We start from the raw sequence: 16398 nt of genomic DNA on the forward strand, positions 1-16398 counted from the left end.
AGAGATATGTTAAGACAGTTAGATGTGTGCACCACATTTGATAACTCTGCATCGCAATAATGGTCAGCCACACACATCCTGAGCAACTGCTAAGGCTCTTGTGAAGTTGAAATCTGAACCTATTCCACACCCTCCATACTCATCAGATTTACACCCAGTAATGTTTATTTCTTTCTGCAATTAAAGAAAGCCATTAAGGATATTCATTTCACCACGAACGATGAACTGAAGGATGGAATGAGGTTGTGTATTGAAGAAAGACTTTCAACATTCTTCATTGATGGAATGAGAATACTTGTTCACGGGTGGAGGAAATGTATAGCTATAAAACACGATACATGGAAAAATAAATGTTTCTTTAGCTTGTGAGTTTGTTTCATTGACTCCAAGAAGGACTGTGGAGGCAGCTGAACAGGGAGATCAACAGAGAAATCTAGGGCCATGGATACCAGATTGATACAAGAAATTTGGATGGAGGTTGCTGGTCTACACTGATGGTAGTTGCAAAGGGCTGTAGTCTTCTGAGAAGGTGGTGACACCAGAATGGAGGAAATTATCACTGATGATACCCCTTGGTTCTCCTTGGAAGAATTGCTTGCTGCTACCTGGAGGCTGAAGACCAGCAAAAGTCCTGGGTCTGATGGTCTTCTGGTTAAGGTGATCAGGACTGTGGTTGACACAGCCCTATTCTAGGTTGGTCTTACATGCATTCAATTACAGCCTGGTCAAAGAGCATATTCCGGAGGATTAGAAGTGTTGCAGTTGCTGATCAGGAAGAAAGGATGCCCTGTTGATGACCCTTCTGCCTGTTGACTGCTTTGAACAACTTCATGAAGTTGTTTGAGATGCTGGTGATGTAGTTTGCTGACAACATGGCTGGAAATGGTGGCCTAAGTCTGCACCAGTAAGGTTTTTGGACAGGTATCTTGATGACAGGTATTGTCATTAGGATAATGAATACAGTAACAACAGTGCAGTTACTGGATTGAAACATAGAAAGTAACATTCGTGCTCATCTTCATTGACATCAGGTACACCTTCAACATATCTCATGGAGTGGATGGTATGTGATAAGAGACTTCCCCTCCACCAATATAAAAAAAAATTTCTGTAGCACTTTTATGCCATATTTGTTACATTCAACTCTCTCTTTTCATTTATCAGTTATGAGTGACTGTGCATTACATTTAAGTCACCTCTTATAATTTGGTATGAAATTTATTTGAACTCTGATATAAATAATTATCCACAACTACTCTGCTGACAAACTAGTGATGTTTAAGCAATAAAATAATTCTCATGAAAATTTTTTGAAGCGGCCTATAAGGGCCATTTTACAATGAAGCAAACTTTGTTATACATGATCACTAAAAACTATTAACAATTTATGAAAAAAAAAGATGGAGTAGATGAAAAATTCCCAAATGTAGTAGATAGAAAGATTACATACTTTAATTTCTTAAAAATCTGTCCAATACAGGCAAAATAATGATTTGATCAATGTCATAAAATATTTCAACTTCAAAAACAAATGGTACTGATTACAAAAATTTTAAAGTTACCTTCATCTTTATATTTAATAGTTATTTCATCAGTGCTAGATAATTTTCCCCTAAATACACGCTGCATCATTAAAACTAACTCATCATAAGTGATTGCATCATTGTGTATTGGAATTCTTCTAACATCATCACCTAACTGTACCTAAAAAAAAATTTACAAAATATATTTTAGAATCGTTCATCTAATTACAGTGAAGTATACAAAAGCATTATTTCACCTAAGCCAACAATGAAATTAGAAGTAGTAGGGATATGCATATTTATCTAACAAATTTTATAGGTTTTCAATTATATAGAATAAACTCTCCTTCGAAGGCTAAAAAAATGTCTTTTGAAAAAACAACAAAGAATTTTATGTAATACTTTTTCAGTATGACAAAACAAAAAAGAAAAAAAACAGTGCAGAAAAATTAACTGTCTGGTGATATTTGACAAACTTTCCAGTATCTTAATAATACCAATTAATTTATCTATAGAATTTTTCATAAAGAAGCATATCATTCATTATCAGTTAAAAAATATCACAACAAAATGATTAAAAATAAAAACTCTTTTTTTTAAGATTTTACGATTTAATTTTTCTTTAAAAAACATACTTGGAGTCATCACTAATGAAGAGAGTCCTGAATCAACCTACAATAAAAAATGATCATGATCTATGAATATTAAAGCTTTAGAATGTAGATTATAGCACAAGCTAGTATCCAAAGCCATATAAAAATGTAACTGCCTTCGCATAAAAGTAACTGACAACTTGAGAGTACCTATCTGTCCATGTAATGGCGATTTATAGAAATAAATAAATTTTTTGATGTATTGAATATATTAGAAATCCAAGATTTGCTTTACGAGAGTAATACTAGTTGTTCAGGGAAAAACTGGATCAGAAAAATGAACACTTGATCAGTAGAACTGATTACATATATCAGTACAAAACTTAAAATTTTTAGTTCTTCATCATACATTCTTTTTATATCCTCTAGAACTACTATTTGGTACCACAAAGGAACTTTCTTTAAACATTCATCATATTTTCAAAATGGTACACGAGTGTAAATTTCTAATTACCAAAAATATGAACCTTTAACCTGCAACCTTGTGAGAAATTCTGAAATAAGATATCGAAGTCTAATTCTTAAAACGAAGATCAATCTTTCAGCGTACCTATAAATTGTCTTGCAGATTAAAAAAAACTGCTACAAGTTAACAACTGACAAAGGTACAACACTAAAACAGTTTTCTCACATTGCTTTAGTAGGATGATTGCTATTTTTTTTAAACTTTTCATAAATATACAGTACTTATTTTTTTAAACAAATGGGTCTTAAAAACTGTTCCAAGGCATAACAGTTCATTTCAGCAGCGGGAGAATTAATCAGAATGAATTAAATTTATTAGTGGAATGTCAATTACAAACCTTTATGATAGATAGTCAAGAAAGCAGATCTCAGTGATGTGATAATTTTTTTTATGACAAATACTAAAGTAAAAATTCAAATAATCAAAATTAAGATTAAAAATAGCTCTAATACAAACTATTTGTAACTATGAAAGAGCAAAAGACCTTGAAGCATCCTATTACTTATCAAATGAAGAGTTATAGTTGATGAAATATATAAAAGGTTTAGTCAATGGATGCAATCAAAATTAATTTATGAATAAATTTAAGTCATTTATTGAAGTTTCAGAAGTAACATGGGAAAAATCTGATAGTTATAGTAGATCAACTTTTCTTTCTTTTTCTGTTTAGCCTCCAGAACCACCATAAGGTATTACTTCACAGGATTAATGAGGATGATATGTATAGATTTAAATGAAGTGTAGTCTTGTATAGTCTCAGGTCGACCAATCCTGAGATGTGTGGTTAATTGAAACCCACTCACCAGAGAGCACTCACTGGTATCCACAATCTAGTATTCAAATTCGTAAAAAAGTAACTGCTTTTAGTAAGACAGTAGATCAAATTGAGAGTACCCATCTGTCCATTAGTTTTAAACTTAGAAAATTGGGCAGAGATTGTACAATAATTAATTTCCATTCCAACTTGCTTTTATTATCACAATTAGCAATTAATGTGAATAACAGGATTTGAGAAAAACATTTGGTCAGTATATACACAAAGAAACTTTTTTTAGTCTACATTGATAGCATTATCGTAAAACAAAATACTTGGGGGATTAGTATACAACAACTCATTTACAGGTTTGTCAGATATAAAATTCATAAACTTCAACAAACTGAAAGCTTTTTATTTAAAAAAAATTAAACTATGTAAATAAGTATTGTAAAATTAAATTTTTCTTATCATTTATTACAATTAAGTCGTTAATTTTGCTTATTTTTAACCTTGTTTTATTATGTTCTTATTTCCAAAACCAGCTTTTTGCTAGATTACCACTCTTTCTGTACAAGACAAAAACAATATTTCTATTGTTGAATGTGATTCAAAGTCATATTTTCCGGGATTAATTCACAGTTTGTTGAAAATCAGTAGCCATTTTGAAAAAAAAACGCTTTTGGTTTCAATCATTAATTAAGCCAAAATAATGCATACACGCATTTTATTAAATGCTTTTATCTATAAAAATGTTGTATTCTGAACAAAACTTCTTTATGATTGGTATAACTTAAAGTGCACAAACTATAAGATGGTGATCTCCATTAAATGTTAAATAAGAAAAACAAAACTTTTTCAGATAAGCTATACCAGAAAGTTCTCAGCCTGACAAGAAAACAAGATTTTTCAGAAATCTTTTATTTATTTTTCAACATTTTAATACCTTCAACATAATGTTTGTTTCATATACAAGACATTGTAGAGGGCATAGTTTATTGAGATCTTACGAATTTATTTTCTTACGTTTATTAAGCTCGTATATCTTCAGTTCATAATCATTTAATACACATGGATTTTTGTGAAGATTTCTTTGATCACAGTGGTTTTTAGGCTTCCTGAGCTTTCATCGAACCATGTTTAGCAGCCTACATTTTTACCATAAAAAATGAAGGGGTTAAATCCTTTAAATTAGAGTCTAACTCTTTTTGTATGGTTGTTAGAGTTAAACCTTTTTAAAACAATGTACTTTGAAACAATTTGTACTTCAATATTATCCATTTTTCAGAAAATACAAAACTTGTTTGCTTTACTTAATTGCCACAAAGAAAAAAGTGTAAACATACATTTCTGAAACTCTGTAGCACACAATCTATAGGATAATTCTTGACAAATATCATTGATTTGGTTAGTTAACCCATCTCTGTGTAAGGCCGAGAACTTTCCAAACAACTCTTGCATTATTCTATATCCTACATGGTGGATGTAACAAATGTTTTCATAAAAATTAGTCTTTACTCTTAATCGAAAATGCTCATAGACATTACCTTAATGATTAACTTTCCACTTAAATCAAGTTGCTGGAACTGCTGTTCACCAACCATTTTTGGAGCGTAGTTGTTCCCTACCATAACAGAGGTCAGACAATGTTTCTTTTATACAAAGTTCTGTGAGACAATACAATTTATAAATAATTAATCATAACTGTTTTATTAAAAAAGCACAATAAAAAAAATAAAAAAAAAACATTAAACAAAGAATATGCAAACAATAATTAAAAAGAATACACATAAAACAAAAAAAAAAAAAAAAAAAAAATTATAGATATCATTACTTTTTATTCCTGTTTGACAAGAAATGTTTTTTTAATAGTACAAAAAAAATCAAAAATAATTAAGATGGTATCACATTTAAAATCAAAAATAACTAAAGACAAACAAATTTTCTGCTTATAAATATTAAAATTCATTCATAAGTAACATAAATACTGACATTTATAAATTACAGTTAATCTTAAATGGGGTAATATTAATCTATGCAACATGTTTGGCAGTGATAACTAACATATTAGATATTGTGAAAAAGCCTCCACAACCAGCATTTATCAAGATGCCATTAAGCAACACTTTATCACTTTTAGCCTTATATTTTTAATACAACTTCACAAAAAAAGAAGAGGAACATTACTTTGTGTGGCTGGGTTTATTTTGGTCTCTGCAATTATAAAACAAAGCAGATAGATATATATATATCTATCTAATGATAAGTTGTTAGTCCGCAGCCACTCAATCACTGATTTTTTTGTTGATGCTGAATTTGGTGCTCAGCTTTCTTCAGCATTGTGATAAGAAGCATTATCTGAAATAATGACACTCTTTACTGGCAAACTAGGCATTAATTTTTCTCTTATTCATTTTAAAAACATGTCACAGTTCATCTGAGATGATAATCACCTGAGGAAGATTTGGCTTTCCATACTGTCAAGTAGTTGAGAACGAATCCCATTTCACCACCGGCATCGATAATTATTATCCTTTGTTTTGAAATTGGTACATCAAAACACTCGTGTGCATTTGAAGTTCGCCAGCATTTTTGTTGGTAATGAGAACTTAAAATTTAAGTTTCATTGACATAGACGATTGGTCCTTCACCTTATTCAAATATACAAACCATTTGTACTGAATATCATGTTTTTCAATAAGAATTGCCCTGTTATCTCTGATTCTCTTCTATTTGAAGTCCATGCTTAACAAAAGTGTCCATAAGCTACTCTCTTTTCCCCCATCACTTTTTAGTTTCACAGTAAGTTTCCATAGAGAAGGCAAGCAGCCCTCGGTTAAGTAAAATTTTAACACTTTACATGGTGTAGCATTCCGATCAAAACTGTCTGGGTTTGTCATTTCCTTTTTGTGTTTTATTTCTTTGCGAGAAGAATTGAATATTTTTCCTATTTCACCAGTAATACGATAAACTGTTCTTTTCTAGACTCCTGTGGCACACGCAACATCATGTTCTACAACTTTTTTGGTGTAACTAACAAACATTCCAATTGCAGCTTCTCCTGTCATGTAATTAAAAACGTTGTGTATAATTTCTTTCCCTTGGTGGTGAATGTCTCAATCACTATCAATTCACTACCATAAGAATAGAGCCGACTAAAATTTACTAATTCAACACAAATAAATTACTTTATAGTTTTAATTAAGACTTCTACTACTTTCAAGAATTGAAACTCAAAGAACACTATGATCTGACAACAACCATACTGTTAGGACACACACAATTAACTGGACAAATTTTAATGCATGTTGATTCTGTGATGGCTGGTTCTTGACTGACCAACCACACAAGAAAAATTCATTAAATAAGAGTAACAAAAAAAGTGAGAATTTATTTAAAGAGATTAAATTTTAAACAGAAACTGAGTCTTAACATACCTAACTGCCCTCCAAAACTCATATGATTCATGTTATTGGTTGTAATGTTAATTTATAGTACAAAATAAAATATATGAATCATATGCAACTGCAAATATAGTATAAATTAGAACGGAATCATTTACAAAAACAAGTTAGTCTCTGAATGAATCAAGAACGATTTGTATAAATAGAGATTTAATGTTTAATTTGAATGTTTAGAATGACACATCATTCAGCTTTTATTTACACAAACCTGAATAAAGAAATTTTTCTTATATATGACTCATTGTCTAGGTTAGCGTACAGTTGTTTGCCACTCCCAGAACAAATGGGGAAGAGCGTAGCATAAACAGTAAACATCAATCTTGTGCTTGTTTGGCTTGGATATTATATACAGTTATAAAACTATAAATAAATGTAATTTAGCCTAAACATTAATCAGTAACAGCCGATTAGTCAGCATAATATTTCATAACATATCTATTTCAGTATCTAAAATGAAATAGATTATTAATTCAATAATATATAAACTCAGGATTAAATAAGCAACTAATAAATATAAGAAGTGAATTTGTTTAGTGATTGGAATAAACAATAGTACCATAAACATACTGCCCTTAATCGAACAGTTAACAGTTATAAACCCTTGCTCGTTCGGCAGCAAGATATACAGTTATGCTGATTATCAATCTGTGCCAATTTGGCTTGGATAAGCTGTACATATGTATATTAACATTTGCAAGAATGAATCTATTAAAATACAACACATAATGTTTTAATAACTGTAAAATTTCAATATGTGAAAACAAACTCAACCAGATTCACCAGACACTGGAACTTTTATTGTATTTATGTAAAGTGTCTGTTCACTTTAAGCATTTTCATAATAAAATGGAAAAACATGACAGTGTGACTAGCTCAAACTATTAATCACTAGTTACAGTCACAAACATACACCTAGCATCCTATACAACTGCAAAATAAGGGAAAACCATAACCAGTGAACCAGAAAAGGTCACATTAGCACATACCAAAGAAGTACCTAATAATTCAAGAAAGTTGTGTCTCTTATTCAGGTCATTAAAAAAAATATTCAGAGAACAACTAATTATAAATAACAACTGACAATACATACAACTATGTAACAAGATATACTATATAGACAAGATTTAACAAGATATATTATAGAGGCAAACACATATTTTATGGTGCATTCATTATAAACATGATATTAACATTTTCTTCATTCTCTTTCCTTGCAGAAAAAAAAGTATTTACATAATGTTTATGAACCATAGTATATAGCTTATAAGATGATTAAAAAAATTAAATAATTAGAATAATTTTTAGCCAAACAAAAATCAAGGGAAAGATTAATAGTATGAAAAAAAAAAAAATTATTTTCGGTACTTATGTATTAACGCCACTGCAGCTACAGCTTTATTTAAAAACAAAGTAGTCAATCGGATTTCGGTGGAAAATGAACAGTCTCTTTATTAATTTTAATAAATGGTTATTTACATTTATTTATTTTATAAATATAATTTAACCAAACTTAACCTACGGTCGCTTCACTCGCTAACCTTGACTAATTAACACCGTAATTTTTTGAGTATTTATTTAATAAATTCAGTAATTATTGCAATTATTTATTATTTAAATAATCAAAACACTCCTGTTAATTAGTCAAGGTTAGCAAGCGAAGCGAGCGTAGGTTAAGTTTGGTTATATATTTATAAAATAAATAAATATAAATAACCATTTATTAAAATTAATAAAGAGACTGTTTTGAATCTATGTTAAACTCTATATCGGCCCATTTTCCACCGAAATCCGATTGACTACTTTGTTTTTAAATAAAGCTGTAGCTGCAGTGGCGTTAATACGTAAATACCTTATTTTCATGAATTACCACCATTTTGTCGAGTCTCATTCCAATCCTACCTCTAAACTTAAAAATCACAAATTTCTATAACAGTGAGAATTAATATTATACAATTCAATATTGTTTATAAAACAATCATTTTTTTAATAAATCTAAAACAATTAAAGGCAGACTTTATGACAGAGATCATAAAAAAACTTTTTTTCTCAATAGCATTCTTTCAATTTAATTAAAATGATTAAAGAAGCAAAACGAAATATACTTATTACATATTAAAATGCATTTAAAGTTTTACTTTCAACTACATTTGTGGACCCAATTAACATAAAGTTTAACTAACCCACCAACTCAAATTTTTTCAAATTATCAGATCAAAAGCTAAGCGACTTACTTATTTTTTTAAAAACATTAAAACCAACAAATACTTTTCATATTATTTGTGTAAATAAATACAAACACACTCAACAGATCCTAAGAAACTATTTGAACTTGCACAACAAAATATACAGAGTAAAGGTAGTCATTTGTTGTTTTCACTACTTATACCAGTCTTTCTTAGAGCTGCAATGTATGTAAAGCTTCTTAAGAACAAACTAGTTATGATAACCTTTTTCTTGATAATAATAGTTAATACTTATTATACAGCCATTGTGTTTGGTAAAGTGAAGATGCCCATTGGTGAAACTGACTGTTACATGTAATTTGGTGGTCAGCTTTACATGATTTAGTGCAGTAGTCTTGGCTTGCTAAAGAAGACATAAGGATACTACTACTCACTTTCTCAGTTTAGACTGGCATAGGATGCTTGATATTTTTTTAAATATCTAGGCTATTTAATTCACTAGAGAAGTGAATGATGTGTCAATAATATAAGATCACATATGATGTTTAGTTGTGAACCTGACAGAAAAACATGAAGATATAAAAATTGATTCTCATCAGAAAAAGTTAGAAAAAAGTATGATAAAAGAACCTTACAAAATAAAAATTCTTGGTTTTCCATCATAATTTAGCAAAAACACAGGTTTGTCAATTTTTAAATATTGGATTACAATAAAACCCCTGCTTCAAGATTTCTTTTGTAACATGATTGGCATATGTTTTTGTAAACGTGTGGGAGTTCATAGCTTCGTGAAGTTTGTATGTGTACTACATTACAGGAGTCTTCCAGGATTTTTACAAAAATCTTAAGTTATAATAGATATTACTTTATTGTTCATACTTGGTTTAATTATATATCTCAATATCAAAGAGTTTAGAGGCAGGGGGTAATTGTAAAAATTACCTTTTCTTATATATTAAGCAGTACATCATAGATTCTAGTAATATGATCTCAATATCATCTGTACAATAAATAAAGCTGCATGAATAAGAACTTAAAATTATTATTTCACAAATAAAAGAAATTAAACGTGGAAACAATTTACTAGGAACATGAAAACATATGGCAATGAGCAAGTGAGTGCTGTAAAGCACACACTAATTTAACCCTTCAAACTCTGACTAAAGGATTTTTGTATCTGTAATTAATATACATAGTAAATATTATTTATATGTAAAGTACTCATTATCCAACCTATTTACTTCATAAGTTTCAAAAGGCAACATTCTTCAACACAACATAAATAAGTATAACATACTCGATTAAAATACAATTTAAAAATTAATGATTATAAACGCAATAGTAGCTTTAACTTAAGATTTATACAAGACCTGCCTTTTTAAATTATTTCTATAAAACACAATAAATTAAATATATAATTGTTATTTATCAGTGTTTCTGAAAGTTAACAAAAAAAGATCAAACGAAATACATCATAAATTAAAATCGTACCTTATTAAACCAGATTACAGTTATTAAATTGCACTTCATCTACAAACTTATGACGAATATGGATGATCCTAACCTCACTGTAATAAAATAACAAAATTAATCTTGGTTTATATTATAAAGGTAAAACCTTAAAATAAAATTTTAAAGAAAGATACAACAAAATTCAAGGAATTTAAAGCAACGCTAGGACAATAAAATTTCATATGTATACACCTCATCAAAACACTGTAATTTTAAAATACACAACCTAAACAGGTGCAAGAGTGAAATTACACAACACCGTTTGGTGCATCAGGAAACAATTCCTCGTGACATTAATATAATGCACGTTTTGCCCGGTAGAGTAGTTTGTTACTTCGCGCGTAATATTTGATTATTTTATCAGCAAAGAAAATAGTGGAAACATTGTACTGTCAAATCCTAAGCAGAAAAAACTTAAAAAAACTATAATTTGGGTGTTTATCAGTCAACCCAAAACTGTGATGCACCATTTTTTTCTATATTTACACTGCAATTTTTTCTTGCATGTTTGTGCAGGTCATAATTTATTTTTTCTATATGGAAATTATTCAAAATAGTTTTTTATTGAACCAGGTTTTAATAGATAATTAGTGTAAATATCTTTACATAGAATTATACTGCATTTTATATCAAATTAAAAATCATTATTTAATATTTAGAAATTTTCTTGCATCATTTTTTTCTTCTTTTTTTTAACCTCCGAGTCCACAGTTAAGCATTACTTCAGAGGATGAGATGAATGATTTGTAGTGTGTGTGAAAATGCCATGCCTGACCGGGATTCGAACCCGGGACCTCTGGGTGAAAGGCAGAGTGCATCATTCTTTAATTACTAATAAGATCACACTCAAAGTGTATCCTGTAATTAGTAGTGGCTATATAATATCAAACAGTGAAACTTCTAAATTCAATAGAACTTCTCCAATTGATCATTTTATAGTATATAAAATGAATTCAAATATATAACAAGCATGATTCCAGCATGAGAAAGTTTATTACCACATTGTTATCATAAGGCATTTTTGCTATTTTCAGGAAACTTTTTTGTTAGATTAGGATTTTGTTATTCTTGTGTATACCCAAAGACTAATTATCGAAAGTGAAATACATTAAAATTAAAGAAAGTTTTACATGTTTAAGAACAGGTTTGATAAAAATTAAATTAAAAAATACATTAACAACAGTAATTTCTATAGACATTTTAAATGTGTTCAACTAACCTAGGTACTTCATTCTTCATATTGATGAGGGTGGTTGGTGCTCCAGAAGTCATCATTTGACCACTTGATGTCATTATTAGACTTTGGTGTTTTTCCCAGGATAAATTAATGTTGTGATGCACTTTTACAGACTGAAGCTCACTACTGAACAGGCATCTATAACACAAGCCTGTGATGGTTGTGTTTTTTCATTTTTGATAATTGATTCTTATCAATCAATTCTTTAGCGCTGAAGCTGAACCTTGATTTTTTTCCATAACGCCATATTTTTTTGCAAATTGCAAATTTCAAAATTTTTAAAAAGTTGAAAAATTGTGATATAACAAAATAGATATAAAACCTTTATTTATAATAAATTAATATAATATATTTACTTTTTTGGCTTATACTGTGCATTCTTATAGCTAAACAGTTGAGTGGTCTGAAGAGGAGGGCAGGGGTCATTGACCCCTTAATTTCTAACAAAGATTGCCACAAAATAAACCTAATTTTTATTATAGTGCATTTTTAAATTAACTTATTTTTATTTATTTAATTAATTTTTATGAGGTACGTCATGCCTTTGGAAACCATTCCCCCTCTTCACCCAACCATAATGATGAAGTATGTAAAATACAAGTTTATTACACATGTCAAAGTTTCTTTGCATGGCTTTTACTCTACTTTGTGCTTTTCCTTTTATGTTCTCTATAGGTTTCATCTTGATGTAACATCAAACAATAGTCTGCCATCATCGTAGTAGTCCAATTTCCATGGAACAGCCTAAATCTTTGTTCTTCTGGAGCATTTTCTCAATGATTGATTTGAAGTTTGAATCCTTCTTATTGCCCTGAAACTTGGTTACTACATCTTTAAAGTCAGTCAAGCTCTACCACAGTCTTGTTATCTTCAACCTCAATCCCCCCCTACCACCTCACACCACTCAACTGTTTAGCTGTAAGAATGCATAGAATAACCCAAAAAAGTGAATATATTATATTAATTTATTATAAAAAAAGTTTTATGTTTATTTTATAGTATCACATTTTTTCAATTTTTAAGTTTTTACAAATTTTTAAATTTGCAATTTGTAAAAAATCCTCATGTGAGGGAAAAAATGAATGACATTTTCAGATTCAGCACTAAAAAATGCATAGGAATGAATTATCAAAAGTTAAAAAATATTCCATAACCCAAATTTTGCAGGTTTGTGTTATCACGGCAGATTAAGGTTCATTATCTTTCATGAAAAAGAGATCTGCTTGACTCTTTAATAGGTTAAATTCTTTTTTAAAGCAGAAAGTGTCAGAACTTTTCATTTGTTTTATAAAAATAAGTTATATTGATAATAGTAGCCAAGTAAATAATAAATATCATCACATATAAAGCTCCCTACAATGTTTACACTCATCATACTCAAATTTACTCTCCTTGAATCTTATTGAGTCTGAAAGAAAAAAGTAAGAAAACAATACTCTGAAATGTGATATAGAAACTGACAAATTTTTCAGTGAATGTAGTTCAGGAATGGATAATTTATATACAGCTGGTCTGAGCTGAAATACTTGATCTCTGTTAAAGCAGTTCAAACACACCTATTGGTGGTATAATTTGGTTTATAAGTTTAATTAAGGGAACTTGTTTCAGGAATGGCGGGCACGAAGCTGAAGCGTAACAGTCAAACTGTTACTGGCCTTGTGGGGAGATAGCACAAATAAAAAACCTAATATTCCATAGCAATTGTATTTTGTAAAATGTATGAAAATAAAACATTTTCAATAAATTTTGAAAACAATTCTTCTAATGGAAGACGTTATGTGTAAAAACTGTGCTCAATGACAGGATTTTTTAAACTGTTAATTTAGCCAAAATTTTCACTCATTTCTCCTACACAAAAAAAATTAGAATTTAATCTAAATTATTTGTTTATTGAAAAAAGGTTTTCATAAGGGAATAGTGTCAAGATAATTGAAAAATGAATCATGGCAACTGACACACACACCGGAAAAAATATTTATTTACATACCATAAAAATTTAAACAAACAAGCCAGATTTCATTTTACAATTATACAATTGAATATGAGTCATTCAGACTGTTCATTTAAGTAACTGCAGTATCAAAATCTAAACTGAATAATTCAGCTGATCAGCATATTCATCTTCCTGACAACCGATTTAACAGCTTTTAACATTTAAGATAAAGAATATTTTTATCTATATACTACCTATGTGGCAAGAATTGTGTAAGCCAGAAAAAATATGAGTACATCAACAGTTAACTGTTAACAAAAACTGTTTTTCTTAACGTATTATTGTCAGTAAATGGAACTCCAGTTCAAATTAATTTAAAGATATAAAACATTCTCTGCATTCTGTTTAGTATGTTACTTTTTAAAAAATGCTTAGGAAACTAGAATATTTATAAAAATCTTCTCAAATTTATTAAGAAAAATAAAAAAAAACATTAGATAGAATTTAATAAGAAAAATCTAATTTAGAAAACATGCTGTTTAGAATAGGTTGACTAACCTGTCACAGCTGCCAGCCTCTCTGGCACAAGTGATAGTGTCTCGGCCTTTCATCTGGTCTGAAGATTAATCTGCAGACAGAGTTTGATAATGATTTTCTTATCAAAGCTACTATAGATAGCAGCACTTTTGTAAATATTAAGTAAAATTCATAAAATATTAGTACAGTAATGTATGTAGTGGCTGGCCACAGGCATGTATAGCATAATTTATAAAATTTTTTGTTGTTAAGAATGTTTAATTTTTAATATAATTTTTTTGACTGCACATTTTACACTATATATGTGATAATTTTAATTTCTTAATGTATAATTTTTTAATGTGTAAATTTAAAGTTTTTAATATTTTGATCAAATGACAATGAGGTAAAATTCTTGAATGCGCTTTTGAAGTACAAATAAAGAAGTAATAATAAGGTAGGAAATATTATTAGATTCTGTACTGTGATGGATTGCTGAGTTTTTACATTTAGTCTTTAAAAATTAGTACAGAGGAAGATATGGACAGACAGCAATAAAGGAAGAATTTATTTCACTATATTTAATATATATATATGTACAAATATGTTTGCTGGTTTTCTACACACTTTGAAGAAGATTTACTTGTATATTTTGGATATAGTGGGATCAAGAAATTCATGTATTTTATTGTGTCCGTACGTTGCAGTGAAATACAGATTTTGTAGTGATGTTTGTTGGTGGTATGTTGATGGGAGTCTATGACATCATCTAGTAAAGCCTTTGTATAGGTATAATCTAGTATAGTGTCTATTTCATATTTTGTACTTTCAAAGAATATTTCAGTCAAATTAGAAACTAGGCCAACCCATTGGTAGGCCTAGTTGATTGTAATTTTGCTCTGTTATAGTTTGTGTGTTCATAGGATAAAATTTCAGATATGTTTTTGATTTGCAGTGTCTATTATTTATGATAATTATTTTTTTTTTTGTAAAAGTAAATAGAGTGTAATATAGTAAATTGTTAGAGTGAATTTTTAAGGGAAAAATCCACTCTAACAATTATAAGCATTATAACAATTATAAGTTAGGATTTTTTATTATCAGTTATTTTTTGTTTAGTTTCAAAGTAATTAAACAAAAATTTTTTGAAAATTAAAAGGTACTTTATGATTTTTAGATGTGTTTTTAGTATTGGTGCAATAGGGAGTATCTCTTTGGAGTGCTTTTCTTTAGACTACCAGGAGACAGTTAAAAATGTGTAAAACATTTTTAAAAAATGTTAAATATAGTAAGAATTATCAAAGTTAGTTTTCCTTGTAATTAACCATATTTAGTAATTGTTTATGTTTTTCTACTTGAATATTTAAAAAATTTGAAAATTTTTTGTCTGTACATATTATAGCAATCAGAAATCACCTCAGTGAACAATTTTAATCACATTAATTTTGACTAATTGCTTTTTTCTGTTACATCATCAATATTGCTACCTGCTTCATATTTACTTTTTCTGACTAATTCATTTACTTTTTAATTATGCAGTTTATCTTTTGAACAATCTATATTAATGGAAATATTGCACTGTTCAAACAGAGCTGTATCAACAGTGCAATATCAATAGATAAAATAAGCATTACATATAAATACTTGTATAGTACCTTTTAATCTTCAAAAGGTTTTGTGAATTTTAACACACATTAATTAAACTTGTACAAGTTGTTTTGAAACCAAATAAAAAATAACTCAGGTAATATGACAACCCTAAACTATAATAATTTTTTTTTAAATGACCGTCTTACATAATACAATAAATAAAATTTTAATATCTGTGAAGATTCTGGTATTATGATGCTTGGTAGTGAAATGAACAAAAATGGATGATTAGGCTTTATAACCCAAGTCATGATAAAAATTTATGAAACTAAACAAGGTAAAAAATTACCCTATCACTTTTTGTCCTTCCTTTTTTATAATAGAAAGAAATAAAACAAGAAAATAATTTTATGATTAACATTCATAGAATTTTGAAAGACTGTTTCTCACACCCTCATAAAAATTGAAGGCTTCACAACACATACAACTCTGGAAGTGGAGATTTTGAAAAATGAAAGGATATAAAATAAGAGAAATGCCAACAGTGAAAGCTGAAATAAATAGACC

The 16398-nt window shown here is 28.9% G+C and overlaps 1 protein-coding gene across 3 annotated transcripts in view; it reads right to left on the reverse strand.

Moving 5' to 3' along the window:
* Positions 1-10829, reverse strand: part of LOC142322031 (uncharacterized) — a 29333-nt gene extending 18504 nt beyond the window's left edge. Inside the window, exons 1-3 of one of the 3 annotated variants that reach the window (XM_075360632.1) lie at positions 10535-10829; positions 4944-5063; positions 1563-1704 (exon numbers count right to left, since the gene is read on the reverse strand). In XM_075360632.1, coding sequence (XP_075216747.1) covers positions 1563-1704; positions 4944-5027 — 226 coding nt within the window. In that variant the 5' untranslated portion in view covers positions 5028-5063; positions 10535-10829. The remainder of the gene's footprint in view (positions 1-1562; positions 1705-4943; positions 5064-10534) is intronic. The other 2 variants (XM_075360631.1, XM_075360630.1) reach the window with 2 other exon arrangements.
* Between the last annotated feature and the right edge of the window lie 5569 nt (positions 10830-16398).

The sequence above is a fragment of the Lycorma delicatula genome, chromosome 3 (assembly GCF_047948215.1).
Source record: "Lycorma delicatula isolate Av1 chromosome 3, ASM4794821v1, whole genome shotgun sequence".
Classification (NCBI taxonomy): Eukaryota; Metazoa; Arthropoda; class Insecta; order Hemiptera; family Fulgoridae; genus Lycorma; species Lycorma delicatula.